Genomic DNA, 17,832 nt, shown 5'->3' on the forward strand with positions numbered 1-17,832 from the left:
AGATGCTGGGATTGACTACACGTCCATGCATTACCCAGACAATTTATTAATTTAAGTGAGAACTCTGTAATGTTTGGATTCCCCTGTGGGGGCACTGCAGGAAACTGAACACTGCTGGGTTTACCACAGATTACAGTTGATCGCCGAGGGTCGTAGCAGCAGGACACTATGATGAGCTCATCGTCGTGGGACCTTTGTTTTTCGAATAGAATAATTTTTTGGGGGATAATGCTTGCATTCTCTTTATAGTAAAACTACATGATATACATTTCTAGCTCTATATAGTTAATATGGTATAAAACTTCTGATACCGCACGACCCTAATACAGGACGTCACGTAGTGGCTCGGCACTTGCTGATACGCTTCTTGCTTCCTAATAACGGGAGCTGGTGAGGTTTGCGATAACATTTATAAATATCAATATCTGTATTTACTGAATAAGTTTTGCATCGTCTGCAAAATCTAAGTTGTGTGTGTACTTTTGGAATATTCGGTCCAACTTTTGCCTGCCATCAGCATTGCTTACGCTGCACTTGTCATTGTGAATTAGCATTTCCTGATGTAGACACTGTGCACACCAACAACTACTTATAAATTGTGGACTTTCCATATCGAATACCAGCAACATCCCTTGGAGACGGGAGCAACGAGACAGATTTACTGGCAAAATAGTACAGAATGTGTAGCTGTAACTATATTCAGTACACCGTTCAGCCAGAACATTAAAACCATTTGTAAAACAGATCGGACCCAACCCATCAAGGCATGGACTTCACAAGAGCTCTGAAGGTGTCCTGTGTTATCCGACATGAAGCCATTAGTAGCATATCCTTAAGTCCTGTAAGTTGCGGCTCCCATGGATCAGACTTTTTTTTTTTTTTTACAGCACATCCCACAGATGCTCGATTGGATGAGATTTGGGGAATCTGGAGACAAATCAACACCTTGAACTCTTCGTCATGTTCCTGTAAAGGATCTGCCAGGCACAGCTTCGGGGTTAACGCCCATAGGTAATCAGTCGGCACCTGAGTCTGTCTCTGAGACTAACTCCAGCTTCCACCACTCAGGCTGGCAGGCTTAGGAGTGGGAGAGCCTATCGCAGCCTGGCCAGACAGAGCTAGCTCCCGCCCTCGGTCTATTTATACCTGCCTTTCCTGTTCCTCCTTGCTTGTGATTCTTCTCGTGTGGTTTCCTGGCCCAGCTACAGCTCCTGACTATTTGATCCTGCTCCATACTGACCCTGGCTTTCTGACTACTCTCCTGCTCTGCGTTTGGTACCTCGTACACTCCTGGTTTGACTCGGCTCGTTCACCTCTCTTGTTGCTCACGGTGTTGCCGTGGGCAACTGCCCCATTTCCCTTAGCTTTGTGTACCCTTGTCTGTTTGTCTCGTGCCCTTACTGAGCGTAGGGACCGCCGCCCAGTTGTACCCCGTCGCCTAGGGCGGGTCGTTGCAAGTAGGCAGGGCCAGAGGGGCGGGTAGATTAGGGCTCACTTGTCCGTTTCCCTACCCCTATCATTACAGTTCCTTAAACCATTCCTGAACAATTTTTTCAGTGTGGCAGTGGCATTATCCGGCCGAAAGGGAATTCAGCTGCCATGAAGGGGTGTACTTGGTCTGCAGCAATGTTTAGGTAGGTTGTACGTGTCAAAGTAACATCCACATGAATGGCAGGATCCAAGGTTTCCCAGCAGAACATTGCCAAGATCATCACACTGCCTCCGCCAGCTTGTCTTCTTTCCATAGTGTGTCCTGGTGCCATCTCTTTCCCAGGTAAGCAACGCACACGTTCCCGGCCGTCCACATGATGTAAAACAAAAACGTGATTTTTCAGACCAGGCCGCCATCTACTATTGCTCCATGGTCCAGTTCTGACGCTCACGTGCCAATTGTAGGCACATTCGTCGGTCGATAGTGCATAGGAAAGCTGGGATGCTCTGTGTGTTCTGACACCTGTCATAGCCAGCAGTATCTATTTCAGTAATTGGTGCTACAGTAGCTCCTCCGTAGGGTTGGACCAAACAGGCTAGCCTTCGCTCCCCATGCCCATCGATGCGTGTATGACCCTATCGCCGGTTCACCGGTTGGCGTTTCTTGGACCAATTTTAGTAGGTACTAATCACTGCATACCTCACAAGACTTGCTGTTTTGGAGAAGCTTTGACCCAGTCAACTAGTCAACACAATGTGGTCCTTGACAATGTCCCTCAGATTCTTGCACTTGCATAAGAATGCAGGTTCATATGTCATTCAAGGCCTGTTGAAAGCTTTGTGACAATTCCTATACATGGTCAGGGTATGTTCACATGCTTAACAAAAAACGGCTGCGTAGAAAACACCCCGTGGGAACGGAACACCGTTTTTCCCATTGAAATCAATGGGCAGATGTTTGGAGGTGTTCAGCCATCGTATTTCCAGCCGATTTTTGTGGCGTTTATGGCCCGAAAAACGGCCGAAAATAAGCAGTGTGAACATACCCTCATAGCTGCGATGAGTAAAAAAAAACACCAAGAAAATTCTGAAATGCCTTAACCGAAAGTGTTTAAAGCCTTCACAAGAGTAAATTATTTAAGAATGTCCAGGTAATTATTTGGTACAAAATAATACAAAGATATAACATTTGTAGGCATGGACAGCAGGGGCACTGTGCAGGATCAGGATTTGGGCTTCTGATTTAATAAGAGCAAGGGTCTCATCATAGAACGCTCCTCAAAATCCTTAACGTTGCGCCATTTTTTTCTTGTATACCAGTGGTTTTGTGCCCTAATCCCTGAAGTTCTTTTGTGTTATACCAACAGACACGAGGGACTATGGTATATCTCTGATCCCCAGTACCACGTTTCCCCAGCCTTACCATAGTGTCCAGCTTTTATTACCCCAGTTTTCTCTAGGTATCCATTGGTTTAGGCAAATCACAAATTTTCCTTTAACTTCATCCCAGTGACCAGTCCAACAATGTGAAAAGAAGCAGCTGTTATTTGGCAGCCTCTCGCTTTTTAATGAGGACAGCCTCTTCCCTACTTGATTGGCAAGGATGCAGCATTTACTTGAAAGGCGGAGCTATACTCAGGAGGCAGGCTTATAATAAGTGCATCTGAAAGTTTGCCATCCAGGAGAAACTCCAGTAGGTAAGTGACCAAGAGTACCGCTGTGGTAGCCCATTAAGCGGTTGTGGTGTTTCTGAGGAGAGACGATCCACTCCCGGTTAATCTCCTCCCGATTTTAATGGATGTGATAATCTGCAGGGATGTTGTCTCCACAGGTTCTGCAAGGTTTGCAAAGAAGTGGAATATGTACAGTACTTGTACGGAAAATAAAATGTAGGCACCAGGGCCTCCTCTCACGGGTGGTTAGAAGTGTGATGGTGTCAAGTAGCTCCTGAAAGGGGCCTCATTTTTATCATTGCTATGTGGCCTCACAATGATGGATCGATGATAATAGTCCAAACAGTATATTTACACCTGTCGTGATTACTGGGAAGACACAACAGAGATTCACTTTGATCTCACAGAAACACTTGCAGAACTTTACAAGAAAGCTTTGAGGAATAATTTTGTGCTCTGTTTTTCTGACATATTTTGATAGCGCCGTGACAGCAAATTAATGTTCTCTTTAAACAGGGTGATTACAGACGGAAAATGACTAATGCTTAGAGGAGTCTTGGAAGGCTGCGCAGTTCAGGTCTTTCTCTCTCGCTTTCTCTTTTAAATCGAACTACAAAAAGAAAAACATATGAAATCTAGACACACATTCGCCTTTGGGATGTTGAAAAGAAGGACACGTTTCTCTTTGCTGTGACGGAGACAAATTGAACTGACATTACTGTGAGAACAAGAGTCCTCTGTGCCGGATTTTGAGGCGCAATTGACAGGCGATAAAACGCAATTTAAGGGAACTTTTTACCTAAATATCCTTTACAAAAATAAAAGTAACTTGATGACAACTAAAAAAAACACCACAATTTGTTACAATGTAAGAATAAAAAATAAATTAAAAGAAAATTAACTTGATAAAGAGCTATAACATATCTCTATAACGTAGGTGACCCTGTACGTTGATCTTTCCAGATGCTTTTTCCAGTCAGACTTTTTATATATATATTGCAACATTCGAAAAATTTGCCAAGATTTTCCTTACGCAATTGGAAAAATTTTTGTATAGTGAATTGTACAATGTTAGCAAAAATCATAACAATGGCCTTTTTTAGTAGATTCAGATGAGAAATTCTTAGTAGGCTTTTGTTAACCACTACAACTGTAGTAATTCGTTTACTATTGACTAGCAACTAAACAACTTGTTTGTAAAAAAAAAATTTGGATTGAAGGAACAGATTTCCAAAAGGGTAAGCAATAACTAGATTACAACTACAAATGGGATATTTATCATTCTGACTGCTATAGGGCTCTAAGTGACGTGTCAAAGGGGTTGTCCCATACACCATATCTCTTTTAGGGCATACGGACATCATAGATGGGGGTTCCCTGCTCTAGGAGTTCTCCCTTCTATGAGCTAGAACTGCTAACAAGCAGTGGATCTCTCTCTGGTGCGGAAAATTTGCAGTACTTACGCAACGTGTGAACTGACCTTTACATGGACGGCCATTTTACAGCGGCCGCTACATGGGGAATTTACAGCCGGCTGAATCTTTCTAAATCAGTTGACCCAAGGGGCAATATGGTTTACACGGTTTAGTGCGCTGGGGCAGGCGGAACTATTTGGTTAATTTTAATAAAACCAGATCTATTGTATTAGTTTAAAAAACATTCCAAGCCCAAAAAGTGGCATTTCCTAGGACTGATTGAGAAAGAAAATGGTGTAAACACCAAGAGAAAATACTCTGAAATTACCTTCAAGTCTGACCACCAGAGGCACGTTGAGTCCCAGTTCTCGGCAGGCCTTCGTTATTCCATTGGCTATGATGGCACAGTTTACTATTCCCCCAAAAATGTTTATAAGAATCGCTTCAACCTGAAAAAAAAAACCCAAAAAAGAATTAATCGTTTACCAATTTCACATTGTTTCTAGTTCAATGGCATTAAACACGTGTCCGTTACAGCAATTCCATTAAAAACGATTAAACTCCGTATCCAAACGTCAGGCAAGTCTGGCAGAGATTCTCCAATAATCTGAAATTGCTCAAGACCAGACGACTGAATGGGGATTTACAACTAAAAGACTTCTTACATTTATCAGAGAAGTTACTATACAACATTTATATGTAATAACCTGTGCTGTGAAAGCCCCTCTAAATGTGTAGTGGGGTCTGTCCCCATTTTTTGGAATGAGGAAATGGAGAATCTAAGAAACCTCAGTATATTAAAAGATTACTAACCGTATCACCGTCATAAAAAAGTGCTGGAGACAGGGTTGTTGTGACCCCATTAATGGTGGGAGCCCTGGGTCAATAGGACCATTTGATCATGTTTGTTGGGCTGCATCACATGTTTCTACCTGGAGAACCTCTACCTGTGAATTGAAATACTCTTATCTTTGAACCCTTGATCATCTTCTAACGTGTCAGTTTAATTCTCCAAAAAAATAACAATTCTGGAACACTTTGTTGTGCCATTCCGGTTATTCCTCCTGGAAATGTATGTATTGTTCATCAAGTAGGTGTTATCATTCCCTTTGTCAAAGGTGCATGTCCCTACACCCTCTGAAACGGTTTAATCAGTGTGATGTCAGACTGTGTAGAGACCTTGTTGACAAGAGGAATGGTTACATCCAAGTTATTCATACATTCCAAGAAGAACAACAGAGGAACAGCATTGAGTTCTATGAAAAGGTGTTATTTCATGGGAAATACAAGTATTTACTAAAACAATAGAGTTGACAGATCCTCTACATATTTTGACAACTCCATGGCAAAATTATCTATTGAACAGAATAGCCTTCGGCCGTTCATTTTATTGTGTTTTGCAACATCAGCATTTTTAGGCTTCTATGGATGTTTTATAGCATTAATAAAAAAAAAAATGAGTAAACCCCCCCCTACTAGAGACATAGCGAGATGGACCCTATAAAATCTCTAGCACGGTGGCGGTAAACCTAGTACATTATGGGAGTCTCGGATGAAACCATAAAATATCCGGGGCTACTTATTACGTTCAATGTCCCCTTGTCCAACTTTCACAGGAGAGAGGTGGCTGCACATGCACGGTCTCCCTCCATTATGGTCTATAGCCGATACAGAATAGCCGTGTGGGCATGCTTAGCCGTTTCCTGATCTTTTGCTCGCTACTATAGACCATGCCCCTAGAAAGATTGGACCTCTATTGTTTGTATCGGTGCGGTCCCATTAACATTTATGGAATATCCTATCCATATTCTGTTAGTAGCGTACAGAGCACAGATGGAAGTGGGGAGCCAATGGCCGCAGGTAGAGCCGCACTTCCTCACGTATGAAATCGGAGGTATGGTAGAGGTCTCATACAGTTGAATGGCAGCCCTATTACATCTCTATACAAGATGGAACCATAATATGGCCGTAAACATAATACATTAGGATGAGGCCACACGTTGTTTAGTTGCAGCAAATCCTAGCTAAACCGGGAAAGAAGAGCTGCATTTGATCGTAGCCGGTAGTAGGTTACAAATCATAAATGCAGACAGTCAGATAAACACCATATTTCTCCAGCAGCAATTTGTATGGATCCGGATGTAAAAAAAAAAAAAAAGAAATAATTCTGGGTATAAAATATGTATATAAAAAAATGCAACAAAGCACTCGCTACCTGTGTATGAAACGCCTGAGATCTCAGAATGATCAAACGGTGATTAATACGGTTTCTCGGTGTTTACGTGTGATGCTAGGAAAACATCACTGGGACAAAAGCACATTTAATCAACATCTGAGACCGGCCGTGTTTTGTCTTCGCTAACATGAAAGTTGTCACCTCCTCCCTTATCTATTCCGAGTTCATCAAGGGATTTGAGGTTTTTTTTTCTTTCCTTTCTGCCAATGAACGTGCCTGACTCCAAGTCTACATGATTTATATGAAGTATAATTGATAGACACAATGTCGACACTGGCAAAAATCAAGAATACTTCTCTCTATAGGAGCCTAATTTTACCTAATTGACATGGGCGCTAGTGGACATTGATCCTGCATAAGAGCCGCAAGCCGATTCGCTAGCGGCTGCCCTTCGAGAACAGTCAAACCCAGTATGATTGGACAAAACAATGAGGCAGCCAGTTCATTTTGGGGGAACAATTTTTTATTTTTTTTTGCCAAGTTTAAAGAGGCTCTGTCACCAGATTTTGCAACCCCTATCTGCTATTGCAGCAGATCGGCGCTGCAATGTCGGACGAGCGAGGACACATCGGCACCAGAGGCTTCAGTTGATTCTGCAGCAGCATCGGCGTTTGCAGGTAAGTCGATATAGCTACTTACCTGCAAACGCTGATGCTGCTGCAGAATCAACTGTAGCCTCTGGTGCCGGTGTCCTCGCTCGTCTGACACGATGCAGGACCTGTGAGTGACGTCACAGATCTGCACTGCCAGAAGCTGGGCGTTCTGAAGAGAAGTGGATGATACTTCTCATCAGAACGCCCAGCTAGTAAAAGTAGTAAACACGCCCCGATGTACGCACATAATACACGCCCAGTTGGACTTTTACTTTAAACACGCCCACTTGGATTTTTGCAAGCCTCATTTGCATAAATACAAAAATGGTCATAACTTGGCCAAAAATGCTCGTTTTTTTTAAATAAAACCGTTACTGTAATCTACATTGCAGCGCCGATCTGCTGCAATAGCAGATAGGGGTTGCAAAATCTGGTGACAGAGCCTCTTTAACAGTGACGTCCGGAGATGCAGCCGGTCCGGTTGCCTATGATATTGTGCGCTCCGTTTCATGAAAGGTTCCAGTGTCATTTCCATGTGGACCAGACATTTATCTCCTCTCTCTCACCCATTTATAATCTTTATTTTTTTTGCTATATTTTCCTCATTTATATTCATTTAATTTCCTTTATTGTGGCAGATGTTTTGTCGTCTTTGTATGTTTTTTTTTTCATGGTTATGCTTCTTTATTTGTATCATGCGGTTATGTACTTTTCTCTCTTTTTAGCACTTGTAACACATTTAGCATCAGTTCATGCTACATACGAGCACTTTATGTTGTGTCTAGGGAGTTTTCCTTGTCACATCTTATATTTTGATATATTGGAGAATCTACTTATTACTGGTCTTTTTTGTCTGGTCCCGCCCGATTATGACCACAGGAGGGTCGCATAATAGTCCCTCATTGGAGTTTTTTTTTTCTTGTATTTTAAACTTTTTTTTTTATTTTTTGGGTGTATGTATTTTTTGGGTACTTCAATAAAGTGTTTTTGCTTTTTTGAACTATTGCGGGTGTACATACTTTTTCTCAAGTTGTCGCTTCTTGTGTACAATATTTGCATGTGAATGCGACTTTCACAGCAGGTGATCACGATCATGTATATTTATGTTGTAATGCAGGAAGGTAACCTTACCCCTGACGTACATGTGCCTGATTTTTCGGGACAGGGATTTAATCCGATGGCAAATATCAGTACAGAACGACGGAATGAAATGCAGCTGCTATAACTGATGGCTTTATGCTCGACATAATTTTCTTTTATTAATAATCTGTTTAATTAAAGGATAAAAAGGTTTCAATCAATATCAGTGAGTCAGGTGGAGAATTCAATCCAAGGTTTTATTGTAATTTTCGGTTAACCCTCGGTCTGCCACTGTTTATATGCAGTAATATTTCTGGTAAGTACGCGCAGACGCGTCTAATCTTTAGCTACTTGCCTTGGTCAATCTTCATAAATCACCTACGAGCGACACAAATTTTGGTCATTTAGAAATAAGAGTTTTATTCCTTTATTTTTGGCAGGAGTAAATTTGTGGCAAAATAAGCGCACGCAGCATTTCACAGACGGTAAGATTTTCGAGAGCGCAGCATAAAAGCTGATTTTATTAAAAGTTCATTCCAAAATACTAAAAACTCCAAGCTCTGAACGTAACGTTGTGTAATACACACATAAAACACGCCATCTTTATGTAAACTACGGGCTGTTTGCATTTATGGCCCTGCATCGCTCTGATCGCGGTTAGTCAGGGTCAATTGAGGAGGCAGACATTTTATCTGTGTTGTAAATAAGCTTCGTGGAATAGAGTTCTGTGGGGTAATTAACTACAGTATGTTTACAGTAGGAGCGTTATAGCGTTGGTGCAAAGTGAACACATGGAAGAGTCACAGTGACTTGACCCAGCGCTGGCTACTCCCCCAGAATGTTCAGGAGACTCCCAGAAAAATGGGAGTCCTCCCAGACGAATACAGGGGCCTCCTCTATAGCAGTCAGTCAGCCCGAGAGGCCGTGTTGCTAAGCAGTGGTGAGGGGCCGGGGTCACTAATGATGATTGGAAGCATAGTCTATACATTAGGGGCGAGGCACATGCCAGAAAATTTGGCGCTCAACATATTTCTCGAAAGTTGGATTTAACCCATAGCAACCAATCACATACAAGGCTCATTCGGTCAAACCTGCCCTACTTGCTGTAAAGCGGTATTTCAGCTTACAGCAGTTTTTTACCTATCACTTGGATAGGTGATTAATGCTAGATCGGTGGAGATCTGACCGCTGGGACCCCCACCGATTGCCATAGCCGCAAGACGGGGCTAGGAGGCGTTTGAAAAGGAGCGGCACCACAAATTTCTTACCTCTGCTCCTTTGAAAGTGTATGGGGCCAACGGAAAATGCTTAAAGAGGCTCGGTCACCACATTATTAGTGTCCTATCTTCTACATAATGTGATCGGCACTGTAATGTAGATAACAGCAGTGTTTTTTATTTAGAAAAACAATCATTTTTTACGGAGTTATGACCTAGATTAGCTTTATGCTAATGAGTTTCTCAATGGACAACTGGGCGTGTTTTACTATATGGCCAAGTGGGCGTTGTGGAGAGAAGTGTACGACGCTGACCAATCAGTGACCAATCAGCGTCATACACTTCTCTCCATTCAGGAGAATGAATACACGTCACGTCCTGGAGGTAATGTATATTCATTATCATGACACATGAGTAGCGTTATACGGCGTTTATGTGACTGCAAATAGCGATATAGCTATAATCACTATGTGCAGTGTAAATGAATGGAAAGAAGTGTATGACGCTGATTGGTCACTGATTGGTCAGCGTCATACACTTCTCTCCACAACGCCCACTTGGTCATATAGTAAAACACGCCCAGTTGTCCATTGAGAAACTCATTAGCATAAAGCTAATCTAGGTCATAACTCCGTAAAAAATGATCGTTTTTCTAAATAAAAAACACTGCTGTAATCTACATTACGGCGCCGATCACATCATGTACAAGATAGGGCACTTATAATGTGGTGACAGAGACTCTTTAAAGCTGGAATACCTTGTTAATGCTAAAATCCAATTACTCTGAATCTAGACCGGAGCCCCACTTTGTACTTCATACAAATGACCATAAAGCTCCAGGCATGCCTCTTTAAACTACGGCATCTAATAGACAAAATATTGGGTGCAGTTTTACCCCAAATTATCCCCTGCAGGGGCAAAACGAAGCGATGCTAATGCAACATCCTGCCCTCTTAGACAACCTGGGCGAACGTGTCCTTGTTGTTTTGAACCTGAGGGCCCTTTTACATGGGGCAATGATCGGGTGAATGAGCGTACACACGAACGCTCGTTCCTAATCATTGTGTAAACAGGGCAAAAATCAGCCGATGAAGGAGCAAAATAGTTGCTAGTCGGCAGCGCATCGCCCTGTGTAAAGATAATGCAAATGCATTGGGATGAACGATGGTAATAACGCTCAATCCTCCGCATGCTAAACGATCATTTCTCTGTTTGAAGGGCGCAAACGAGCACCGATCGACATGTATTATCGACTTTACTATCGATCGGCGCTCATTGAAAGGTGGTAAACACGGGCAATATGCGTCTGTGTAAAACTACCTTTAGATTCCTGGTAGAAACATAAAATGCTTGGGTGTAAACCATTAACCCTTACCATGCTGCAAGTGAGCAGGGCCAGTCTTAGGGGTGTACACCCTGTCCGGTTGCACATGGTGCACCAGCCGCCGCCGCAGCATAAAAGGCTTTGGATTTAGCACTGTTATTATATGACTATGTATGAGGTCGTCATTTGGTCACTTTTATGGTGGTATTTCCCTAGGCATTGTGAGGATCACCTACTTAGACACTGTACAGTGTATACTATTTTTGCAACGTATGACGGTGGCGTCTGTATAGCAAAGTTATTCAGGCAACTGTATGGAAACTTTATTTGTTTAGTATGGTTATTTGTACAGTGTGTGTGTGGGGTAAAAAACACACAGGGTACTATACAATTTAAGGCTGACCCTGTGATTGTTTGTAGAGGGGAGCTGCATATAGTGCTTGCTTTAGTTTAAAGGGGTTCTCCGCTTTGGACAATCCATACAGGTTAGAAAAGTTCCTTGACAAAGAGCTGACCTCCCCAGCGATCAGCTTTTATCTGTGGGGAACCCTGGCAATAAGTGTTCAATTTTACTGCAGTGCCTCCACAGGGAAAATGAGGCATTACACAGTGAATAATCAAATCAATGGGTTGTCTGTGTAATGCAGGACAGGACAGATCCTCCAGAGCGGGAGACGCTGTATGTAACTGCATTCCACTTTGATCAAGAGATGAGGATCCTGAACGGAAGACCCCCTCTTTATTAGATAAGAGAGGACTCGTCTAGAGGGAAATATGAAGACCGAATGTGTACAACCCGATATAGCAATGACATAAGGACCACAAAAAAAGTTGCAACGATAGCCCTGTCCATAGGTTGGGAGCTGCATCCTATATTATGGTTTCCATTGACTGCTATAGGGAGAAATATCAATCAGGAGAACCATCAAGCTTTGCCTAGGTCGTCCTTAGAAGAATACACATAGGCCGAATAGACCAGGATGCCTTGGGTAGAATATAGTTGCACTCAGATACCAAGAATTCAATATTGATGCACAGCTCTAGTCTATAGCGCAGGCCCCGCGTTTAATCAGTCCAGCAATTAATTCCTCTACTTTTAATATGTTTTCCGGCCCGTCGTTGCTAAATTCATGACCACCGCACTCTTCAGGCAGATCTATGTATTGTGTCGTCTTTTACAAGAGGATATTGATGAATCGCACAAGATCCATGAAGTCCATTTAGATAGCTCCACTATTCCATCACATCTTGCAGCGTAAGGAGTTTCTTCGTTTTTTCCGCTAGAATTTCACGTGCTATTAAAATGCTGCCATATTCATTATTTAATAGAATCCCATTAATTTCAACAGTAAAAAACTTCAGGACAAGCCTGCAATAATTGCGTGCGTAGCGAACATTCTTGCAATCAGTATTATTGCAAATGAAACGAACAGAAAAAATGAGGTTCGAAAAGAAAGAAATTGGTTCGGGGATGGAAGTTTTCGCCCATCTGACAGATCTGAAATGGACAAATAAGGCTCCAGGGGTATATATGGGGGAGCTGCTATCTGTAAGAACACACGTCTCATATCATGATACCTCCAATATCGCTCAAATACAGAAATGTCTCATCTACTGTACAAAGAACGGAGTCACAACCCATCACAATATACGAGCCAATTCTCAGAGATCCGGTATGGCTTTATAAGGAATGGGTGGGGATTTGGCTGTGTATGGAGGAGAGATCAAGTGCTCAATATTTAAAGTAGGAATTTTCTGACATACTGGAAAGTTTCTATGTGTTGAAAAGATCATCCAGTTTCCATTGCATAGGGGATCTGTGTACAGATGACTTACCAAACTTTAGAGTCAGGGAAATATCCGCCCGTGTATCCACCCACCTCCCCCCGCCCTTCAGGCCTGTGATTTACCTGCTGCTGTGCACACACAGCAGCCAGTCAGTCACTGCAGGGGAGGTGGGGGAGTGCTCCCCTCATGAATACGTTATATTCTTTCAGCGCTCCGATCAGCCAAACAATTTCTTTGCACTGTTTTGGCTACCAGGACCTGTAGCTGTAATATGCTGCCTTTACATAGGGCAGTATACTAAGCGGACTGAATTTTAGATGCCTGCAACCACCACTAGGGGGAGCTCACAACATGTGGATTTATACAGCCGCCAACTTTGTAAAAACTAGACACCTTGAACTTCGGATCAGTAATCCCACTCAAGGAAATTATAATCAACCCATCCCAAACCTCAAACATATGTATGCCATTCAGGATCTGGGGAAAGCAGAATGACCATGTGAATGAAAAGGCAACCTAAATTTTCTGGGCCAAGCGCAAAGCCAATTTATTTGCATGTCATTATAACTTAATGACGGGGCATGCTATATATAATCTTTATACTGTACATTACAAAATAAATTCATTTGTATAGTGAGATAGCTTCCTGTAGGATGATCACATTATTGTGCCTAGGTGGACTATGGGCACCAAAAGGTATTGGGGCGCGGTTACTATTGCCAACTCTGAACCACTACATATGGACACTATGGGAAACTCAAGTAGCTTAGCATTACCAGTCACAGGATAAGTCTCTGATTTTTTTTTGATTTTTTTTTAAGGTGGAAATTGCTGTTTAATAGCTTTTTCATACAGACTAACTTGTCCATAAAGTTTAGTGTCACTTTAAAGAACATTTGGACTCTTCATAACGTTCTTATTATGCATCACGCCAACCGGAGCAGCAGCTCGATGTCATATAAAAGTAACGTTAGCCACGGTTTCCTCCTTAAAACGTATACTGCGGACTCGGAATCCACTAAAAAGTTCATCAAATGTAATGCCAGGGGAGAAGGTGCTGGCAGGCCTCCAGGATTATCTATTTAGAAGCCAGAGGTGAGAAAGATCTGATTATAGGACTGCAGAACATTGTGAATCTATGTTCTCCTGTTCTCTCTTTCCTTCTCGTGCTGGGCCAACAATGGCTGCCAGCTTCAAAGTGAGGAAGTGTGTAATAAAAGCGCATCCGCAGCGGCGATATCTCAGCCTGTAATGAGTGGGAACGCATCGCTGTATTTGAAGCTTCAGAACCTGGAGATGGATTGCAGCCGTTCTATCATCATTAGCTGGAGAATTAAAACGAAGGGAATCGTCAATGTCTTCTTCCCTTGCAGCGCATTTATAAATCTATAAAGAGGACGTCTAACTGTCTGCGCCTCCAACGTGCGAGTCTACTGGGTATCCTCTATATCCTGCCCATCGACACAAAGGTTAAACAGAACGGCTGGGACCTTTCTCTTATAACGAAGCGGATGAATCCATAAAACTTTATGGTGTCCAGCGCAGTATAGCAGAATAAACTTGGCTCCGGCGGCCAAACAAGCGAGCGCCGTTGTTGTTGTTATACTTGAACGGGATTACCCTGAAATCAGGTGACGCGTAAAAAAGTAAATACAAATAGTCTACAGCAAGATTTTAAAGTAAAAGTTAAAAAAAAATTGGCAGACCGGAAATTCGGTCACTCAGCGTGCAAAGGGTGCCATGTCAGATTCGTAGTGATTTTCGGGATTATCCAAAAATGTATTCATTCAGCATCTCCATTTTGCAATGGTCTGGTCGCGGCACACATGCCAACACGGATAGAAATGCGTACGCCACATAGCGGATGATTATCTTTCATTGTAAGGATAAGGTCACATGATGCGTATATGCTGTGCAAAGTTCAACCGGTTTATCCATGCAAATAATCCGCTCATGGCAAATTTTAATAAAAGTGGGCAGGGCATAGCAAAAAGGGGTGGGACCACCTTCCGCTCGGCCTCAGGACCTTCTATGCGCCGCAGCCTGCTGTGGGAGCCAGAGGGGAGAAGCTGACCAATGAGGTTTTCATGTCCGATCAAAGCAACGACAAGGGAGGAGGTGCACTGTCAGCCAAAAGTTCCGACATTTATTAAGACTGGCATATGAAACGCTAGTCTTAAAACATCTCCCGCATTATATTCTCGGCAGAACCGGACGACATTGGAGACGTGCGAGTAATAATGACATTATCTGTTCACAATACCTCGATGCCGAGACACAGGATCTCATCACCAAGTGTTAAACAGTTAAAGAATTGCTGCCAGACGGAGGCATGAAATATTCCGAGGAGAAGTCAGAGCCTGAATCTATCAGTTTTACATTTCATTGCACAATCCCTCACACTCCGTCTATGCTGCGTAAAATCAATGTATCATTATTAGGTTTTTTTTGTGAAAGAGAATAGCACACAGACTAAATCAGTAAATACATGTGACGGGGGACGAGCGGTCCGTGGGATTTGCGTTCCTAGTTCTGTAGAAGATTTTCATTATTTGTTTCGTTTTGTTCCAAAGAACAGAATCCACGGTTCTTCAAATAGAAGAAGTCAAAGTCTATAAGAAATGTTGTTTTCATCCTTCAGAATTTCTTCTTGTATTGAAGAGGGGGGAGTACCCAAACAATATTGCACAAAGATACATATCCATTATCCTTAAAGGGTATGTCCATCTAGGGAAAATTTTTGTTTTACGTTAAAGTAAAAAAATAAAGCAACTTTGGACAGTTTCCTATCACATTTTGTGAATACATCTCCTATGCAAACTTGAGTCTCCATGGTTACAGACTACAAACAACCGGTGTGTAGTCTGATCCTGTAGTCATGTGGAGAAGGGACCCCTCTATAATGTCCAGTGCCCTAATAGGGGGTTGACTTCATGAGACAGCACCTTTAACAATTGATTTAGCCATATCTGGACTCCTCTTCATCTCCTACGTAGGGGACAACCAGTAAAGGCCATCATTACAGTATATCTACGGATTGTCATGAGCTTTCCACAAATCCTGAATGGCAAATAAAAATGCCTTATTATATAGTTACATTTTGCTCCCTGCCTTCCTCTACCTATGTCACAATAGCTCTGGAACTTATATGTTCATCCTGAACCTCCTGATTCATGAATATAATAGATCTACTAAATATTTATGCAGTGCATAGAATCGTGGGAAGATACAGAAAAAATGAAAACCTATGTTATAACGCTACACAATGTAAAACCAGCTCGAAGCCGACCTGATGGCTTTGGCAAGATCAAGCCTGATATACTCAATGAATAAAATCCCCAGTCAACTAGGATGGGTGTAGCTCTCTGCGCACCGACAAGTCTCATAGCTGCAGCAATACATTACCCTAATCCTATTCATTAAAGGAGCGCTTACGCCTACATCTTTACTGGATTGTCCTAATATATAAAATACTGTCCAGGTCAGACGGATAAGCGCCATCGCACTCGCTGACAGCCCCGGAGATTGTGCTGCAGGATTAATGTATTTTTTCCACTGTCAGCATCAGATTTTCTGATTAAAAGGGGAGAAAGAAAAAAAAAGCATAAGAAATGTCTGACTGTCACCTATATTTTACAGCTATTCATATCTCCGGCAAGCAGCCATGTATCGTCCTGAGGAGTTTACCTTTTGGCGGCCAGCAGACGTCTCCGCAAAGAAATAGACAAGACAGGAATGAGCTCGAAAGAATCCTCAACACCTTATGATCTCCATGACATCTTCAAAGAGCAAGAACCACCTCTGAACAGCATGATGAATTAAAGAACATGGAGAATTGCAAAAATAGCAACTCCACAAAATACCTTTATTATCAGAACTCACTGTTCTGTTGAAGGGGTTGTCTCATTTCGTCAACCAATGTCCCAATAGAGTCTCCCGTAAACAGTGGCTGTCCCAGCACATCCATACATTACATATGGGGCCATTCATCTGAATGGTTGGCATGTAATACTACAATTCTAAATGTCCATTACACAGACAGCCCATTGATTTGAATAAAAACGGTGTAATGCTTCATTTCTCCTGTGGTGGCGCTGCAGGGAGATTGAACACTTGCTGGTAGGTTCCATCACATATTACTGCTGATCACTAGAGGTCTCCGCAAGATAACACCCTGTAATCAGATTATTATTTAACAGAAAATAAAAAATTGTCCAAAGCAAAAACACCTTTACAGCAATTCTAGAGGTATCTTAGATTAAAAGCAGCAAGACTCCAACAAACACTAAAAACCCAAAACACAATCCTGGTCTGGGGTTAAGCAGCCAAATCTTAATAAAGTAAATAACGGTTACTGAGGCTTCAAACTGTTATTTACCGTCCGATAGTATAAAACGACTTAAAATATGTGAACCAAAAATAACCGAAACAAAACAAACAATGCAATAAATAACTGCTGGACAGATTGGAGCTAATAATAAACCATTATGCCTTTTTTGGGCGGCCGAGCATTTGTTTTAAAAAAATAAAAAAATATACAAACAGCCACTAGGGGGCAGTAAGAGCCAGTCAGGAGAAGGCTTTGTTGTTTTTTGCTTTTTAAGAAAAATTAAAAAATTTTATAAAAAAAAAAAAGATTACAAGTACGTTCCTTGGCAAAATCCATTTAGAAATCTGAATGCAAAGTGCAAAGTTTGCGGAACCTGTAACAACCGAAGGGTAATGTTAAAATGACCACAATCTTCACCACTTTGTCACATGGTCTAAAACCAGATAAAAGAGAGAGAAAAAAAATAAACTAAGTGAAAAACTGAAATTGTACATGTATGCCATCTTTTTTTTGATGTAAGGACTATTGCCTGACCACATCCAGGGGAACATTTATCATTGTGTAATAAGAGAAACACTAATATATTTACATCTTTGTCACATAAGGACGGATATGCGAACCCCATTGTGTTCTTCTTGGGTCTCTCTAATCGACAGTCACTGGAGGATTTAGAAGTAATTACAGCACTGCTTAACACACCATCTCTCTGCTGGCCCCCCAGAACAGTGGCGCCTTAGGCATATGC

At 42.0% G+C, this 17,832-nt stretch overlaps 1 protein-coding gene across 1 annotated transcript in view; it reads right to left on the reverse strand.

Moving 5' to 3' along the window:
• The window catches only part of SUCLG2 (succinate-CoA ligase GDP-forming subunit beta), a 154,408-nt gene that overhangs the window by 15,268 nt on the left and 121,308 nt on the right, over nt 1-17,832 (reverse strand). Inside the window, exon 10 of the mRNA XM_075832401.1 lies at nt 4,848-4,968. Within this exon, the coding sequence (XP_075688516.1) occupies nt 4,848-4,968 (121 nt within the window). The remainder of the gene's footprint in view (nt 1-4,847; nt 4,969-17,832) is intronic.

This window comes from Rhinoderma darwinii, chromosome 7 (assembly GCF_050947455.1).
Source record: "Rhinoderma darwinii isolate aRhiDar2 chromosome 7, aRhiDar2.hap1, whole genome shotgun sequence".
In the NCBI taxonomy this organism is placed as follows: Eukaryota; Metazoa; Chordata; class Amphibia; order Anura; family Rhinodermatidae; genus Rhinoderma; species Rhinoderma darwinii.